The sequence below is a fragment of the Ochotona curzoniae genome, unplaced genomic scaffold (genome assembly GCF_017591425.1).
Source record: "Ochotona curzoniae isolate NIBS_2020 unplaced genomic scaffold, NIBS_Ocur_1.0 contig_1274, whole genome shotgun sequence".
NCBI classification, from domain to species: domain Eukaryota; kingdom Metazoa; phylum Chordata; class Mammalia; order Lagomorpha; family Ochotonidae; genus Ochotona; species Ochotona curzoniae.
The window spans coordinates 21,221,175-21,227,121 of record NW_024465023.1 but is presented as its reverse complement, the minus strand read 5'-3'; the positions used below and the strand labels follow the sequence as shown (position 1 = coordinate 21,227,121).

Here is a 5,947-nt window from a genome sequence, read left to right as displayed (position 1 = left end):
TGTGTAAATCACCTGGGGATCTTTTAAAAGTACAAGTTGTTATTTAGCAGGTCTGATGGGGCTTGAGATCGTTTCTTACTGGTAGGATTCTCTAATTCTGTGTAATAGGGATGTAGAATTCATCTCAGCACTGTTCCTCACCATTCCAAGAATGAGGTCATTGTGTATGGTACTTGCTGAAGGCTATTTCTGAGGATGTAAACTCCATGGAACTTCCAGCTTCCTCTGCACATTGAAAAAACACTTAGACAAAGCTGACATACAAAAGTCACAGGGGTTTGTAACAAGAAACCATCAGCATGCTTAGGAACATTGAGTTCAAAGCAGATACAGCAGACACTAATTAATGCATGTTAGTCACATTTTTTTCACTGCTCCTAAGGCAATGTCTTTCTGGTGAGTGTTCCTCACATGTTAATAAGATGTACTGCTCTGTCACACATTTCCTTGGTATAGTGTCTTGATACCTGTTTATTTTCTAGTACTCATAGATGAATAGGTTACATCTCCTGGATCATTTATTCCTGTAACATTGGTTGAGGATAGAATAAGAGGCAAAGACAACTTTAGAAATCAAACCCCTCAAAATAAACAAACAATCTAGAATAGATAGAGAACAACAAGGAAAGCCTAGAATCAGACAGGAAGCGGTCAGCGTGGACACACTTATATCTTACTAGGTGGGACACAAAGATTAGTTACTCCTCACTAGGGCATGGAAGATTTCTCTGCACATCCCTCCTTAAAATGGTTCCGCACCTAAACTGTTGACATATGTCTTGTTAGAGTTATAAGCCAGTCTAGACTTCCCCCCCAAAAAAAAGCCAGGTTCAGCAAAATTATGCTTCAATGCTATAAAATGCTAAATACTACAATGAAAATAGACACAAGACAGCTGAATAGTAATCTATAGCCATTTTAAGATGTATAGAACCCAGTTGTATATAAACTAAAATCTAAATGTCAATGAAGAAGTCACAGGATGTGATTAAGAGCTTGCATTTTTTTAAAAAACATACTGGTTACTCAATACTATGTTCACTAATTCCATAACGTTATAAATTGTTGCTGATGTTATGTTGGGACTTTTAATTGACTGGGATGATATTCTGCCAGCTCTACCTTCAGACCAGAGATGGTCTCCCCAAGAAGCTGTCGAACTTATCTGGGCAATAAGATGCTGGACTCTGCTTGGTATATGTTTGCAATGAAAGAATCTCAACTGAACTTGAACTGAGGCAATGCAGCATGGTGGAGGAATCCACCATGGGGGGAGGGTTTGGGGAGGGGTGGGGGGAATCCCAGTGCCTATAAAACTGTGTCACATAGTGCAATGTAATTAATAAAAAATAAATAAGAAGGAAAAAAAGAAATCAAAGACAAACTGCTGCTGCAGAGACAAATTGCTTTCTGTGATCATGACTCATCTGTGTTATTCTTTGTGTAACCCAGACTCCTACCATGCAAACTGGGCTGCTGAAAGCTTCTGCCACCGGGTCAGTTGGCCCAGCTCCTGAGCCTGTGCTCACATGAATATTGCTTTAGCACTGCTGAATAAGCCTCTTACCTTCCTTAAGTACAGTCCTCTGAAGTTTTCTGAGACCTTCCACCATCAGCCTGTGTTACCATTTCTAGGGATTTTTCTGTTCATTTTCTGTGCAACTTAACTTATGCTCAACCTGTTTCCTTTAGTAGCTTTATATAAATGCCTAAAGATATAATGCACACATATAAATGGAACTAATTTTAGAATGTGAGGATTATTTTTTCCCCTGATTTAATTCAAAGTGACATTTGGGAAACGTTTTTTCCTTTTCTTCCCTTTTTAATATTTTCAGGAGAAAGTATCAGTTTTCAAACATCAGCTGAGTGCTTTTCTGTTCAGCTGTCTGAATGACTGGGCTGTTTGCATTGAAATCAAGTATGAATATGGCAGCACTTCTGCCCTCAGCTTTTCACTAATGATCTGTATTGCATTAAAGAAGTTTGGGAACTACTATGCTGAAGCAGGAGGTATGTTCACTGCCTTAACTGTTAGTATGGAATTAGTGAAAGTATACTTGTCTCATCTTTCGTTTCTACATATGAAACTAAGAGATGTAAATATTTCAATACAGAATCCCTTAAAGCATATTGTAAATGGATAAAATAGTGTAAATTAACTTGTGTACAGAAATGACTTTTTATTTAGGATGATTTATATAACTGTTGTTTATAGAAAAATGTTGCAGGAATTACCCATTATTCTCCCAAATAGTGGATTAGTGTCATTATTTGCCAAAGTTTCTTTAGTGTTGCAATTTCCTGTGATGATGTAGCAAATAACTGGGATTTTCCTGATTTGTAATGAAGTAAAGAAATGTCCTGAGAACAAAGATAGTGCACTTCCCTGGGATGTTTCTCAAGAGCCTCAATGACAGTCTGTGCATAGGAGAGTAAGGAGACCCCAATAAGAAATAACAGCTGTTCTCCACATTTTCTTAGGTTCAATAAGATGTGATTGGTTTAGAGCAGAAAAAAATTTTCAGTGGTAACACATAAGAAGCTACTTTAGAGGCTAGAAGATATTAGCAGTTACTCTCAAGAGTTTTAAGAAATGATGTTGCCTGGAGACAAACTGAATGGTGTCTACTATGGTATGGATATTATGTGTCCCCTAAAGTTTCATATGCTGGAGTCTTGGACCTCAGAGTAGCATAACTGGAAAGCAGTGGAATCTTTAAGAGGTAGAGAATAGGGTGTTGGCTTATTGGTGTGTAAGGTGCATATCTGATAAAAGCATCAGAATATATATTCAGAGTATATGAAAAACTTTAAAATCTCAATAAAACACAACCCAATTTGAAAATTGCAAGAATATCACATGATATCCCATAAATATGTATGCATTTTATGTGCCTATTATAATTTTTTTAAAAAAAATAGTTTGTAACAAATGATAAAATGGAGAGGGGAGGCATTGTGGTGTTAAGCCTCTGTCTATGACACTGGCATCCCATATGTGCTCAAGTTCAAGTCCCACCTGCTCCACCTCTGGCCCAGCTCCCTGCTGATATGCCTGGGAAAGCAGAAGATTGCTCAATTGCTTGGGTACCAACTACCTGCATGAGAGACCCCAACTCCTGGCTCCTGGCTTCTGGCTTTGGGCTAGCTTTACCCTGGCTGTTTGCAGTCATTTGGGGATTGAGCCAGCAGGGGAATATTTCTCTGTGTCTCTCTTTGTGACTCTACTTTTGAAATAAATAAATTTTAAAAAATGGAGGTAGAGAGATCCAAAAGTCATTCTAGCTGCCTTCGAAAATGATTTCACATAGCATTTCACATAATACCCTGGTTAATTCTCTCTGAGAGGATTATTATAAAAGCTTGACCCTGGCCCTACCCAGCCTGTCTCTGACTTCCTGTTTCAATATGTGATCCCTTCCTCCCTCATGTGTTGCTGTCTCCTGCTGTGCAGTTCTCATCAGAAGCTGCATAATGTTGTCTAGTCTTTCAGCCACCAAAATTCTGAGCTACAAAAACCTCTTTTCCTTTTAAGTAACCCATCCCAGGTATTTTTTTTTTTTTTTAAATTAGATCAAAGCATTTATATTTTGTGTGCTTAAAAAATAATCCAAGTAGATAACGAAATAGACATGTTTTAATTATTCCATTCTGGGATCTCCATTCTAGAGTTTAGTCAACAGTTCAAGTTTAGGTTACTTCAACCTTCTAAAGGTTATGAAGTCTCCATCTTATAACCATGTTTCTCCAATTCAGTTCACAACTGATTGGAGAGCTCATCCTCCATATTGTCATCATCACAGTTATCCTCCCTGACATGTGCATCTTCATCTTCATCTAAACCAACCCAGTCTTCAGTGGTGAATTCCTTGAACTCATCATTCTATTCAAGAAGCCCAGGTTTACTGGCTGCTTTTTCTCGGACATGGCAACCTTCTTGGCCAACACGTTGTTGGTGGGCAGGAAACATGGAGGCTTCATTCCTCTGTAGTTGAGTCCCCCAGATACTTCATTATAACAATGAAAAATGAATTAATACAGTTCCTCAACTTTCTAACAGCTGTATGTGTTTATAACATAGGGAACATTTATTTTTATACTTTTATACTGCTTAATTTCTTCTATGTCTTTTTTTAAAAATGATTTTAGTGAGACATAATTGACATTTTGTAAATTGCACATATTCAAAATCTACAGAATGATAAGTTTTAACACACATGTAGAAAGTCATGATCACAATCAGGAAAATGAGAATATTCATAGCTTGTAAATGTAATTCATTGTAAGCATCTGCAGTGATTAGACATTAAAGATAGATTTTTTTCACTCCATTGAAAGACTAAGAATAATTAGATATAATCTGAAAAAAGTGTGGACCAACAAAGGTATGGGTTTATTTTTATTTGAGATGGTCAGTGATGTAAGAGTTTGTATTAGAATGAGAGAGATAAAGAATGAATGTGTATTTATTGAAGCTGGGAATTCCCATCATTTGCTGTCTGCAACCTGGAAAACCAGAAAAGCCAATGGTGCACTTCTGTTCTAAGTCCGAAAGGCAGAGAACTGAGAGTGCCAAAGATGCAAGTCCCAGTTTGAGGGACAAAACAGTAAGAACCTAGCTAATACAGTCAGACACACAGAGAGCAAGGGTAGATGCTCCCATCTTCTGTAAAGTTTTCTTTGATTCTGTTCATACACTCAACAGATTAGATAGAATCCACCTATTTGGTGACAACAATTTGCTTTAATAAGTCTCCTGTTTGAAATGATAATTTCATCCAAAATACTCGTCCAAATACAAACACACCCATAAGTAATATTTTAACAAATATCTGTGCACTCTATGGTCCTATCAAGTTGACACATAAAATTAACCACAGTGGTATTGTTCAAGATGACCTCTGTGTTACTTCCAATCCATGATGTTCTTACTAGCTGAAAATCTGTGTCTCCTGTATTTCTATCTTTTAAATATACTGTAAAATCTTAGTTTTAAGTGATGTCTTATGAAGTTCACATCAGAACTCTTGAAAAGAAAGAAAATAAGATAAACCTATATAATCATATCACCCACAATACAACTATTATCTTTTGGGGCACGTTTCTTTCTGGTCTTCTTTCCAAATGCATAAGTTATTTTCATAGTGAAGTGTGCTTTCTTTCTGCTCGTACTGTTTTATATAACTAGTTTCACTTAATATTTTCTTTAGTTATAATGTTTTCAAAAGTTTGAGTTTACATTGAAACAGTCATAGATCCACAGGAATCTGCACTGTTTAGCCTCCCTTAAAAGTAACATCTTGCATAACTGTGGACAATATCAAAACCAGGAAGTTGACATTAATACAATCCACAGATCTTACTCCACTTTCATCAGTTTTATATGTATGTGTGTGGGGGCGCTCCTATACAGTTTTATCACATGCATAGAATCATATGTTCATCACCACAATCTGAAATGCAAATCTATTCCATCACCACAAGATTCCTGCTTGTATTCCTTTATAATCATACCTGTCTCCTCCGCCTCCTTCCCATTCCTCATCTCTGACAATCAGTAGTCTGGTTTTAACCTATAACTGTGTTACTTCAAGCTTGTTATTCAATGCAATCCTATAATATTTAACATCTTTCATTCAAGAGTAACTCTTCACTCAACATAATTCTCTTAAGATACACACAAGTAATTTTTTGTATACATAAGTAATTGTATCAGTAGTTCATACATCTTTATTTCAGAGTAATTCATCTTATGGATATTTGAAAGTTTGTTTACATTCACCCTTTAAAAAATAGCTGGGTTGTGTCCAGTTTTGTCACTATTACAAAAAACGTTGCCATGAATATTTATTTACATGTCTTATATTGATGTAACTTTTTATTTCTCTGGGATACATTGCCTGGTTATATGGTATTGTGGACTGAATGTTTGTGCCTTCCCTAA

The 5,947-nt window shown here is 36.4% G+C and overlaps 1 protein-coding gene across 1 annotated transcript; it reads right to left on the bottom strand.

Annotated features, from left to right (window-relative positions):
• Positions 1 to 3,622: 3,622 nt before the first annotated feature.
• On the bottom strand, positions 3,623 to 5,034 carry LOC121170708 (26S proteasome complex subunit SEM1-like). The gene is given in 2 exon segments (XM_041001951.1): positions 3,623 to 3,903; positions 3,906 to 5,034. Coding segments are annotated over 2 exon segments (222 nt in total). The 5' UTR covers positions 3,985 to 5,034; the 3' UTR covers positions 3,623 to 3,760.
• Positions 5,035 to 5,947: the final 913 nt, after the last annotated feature.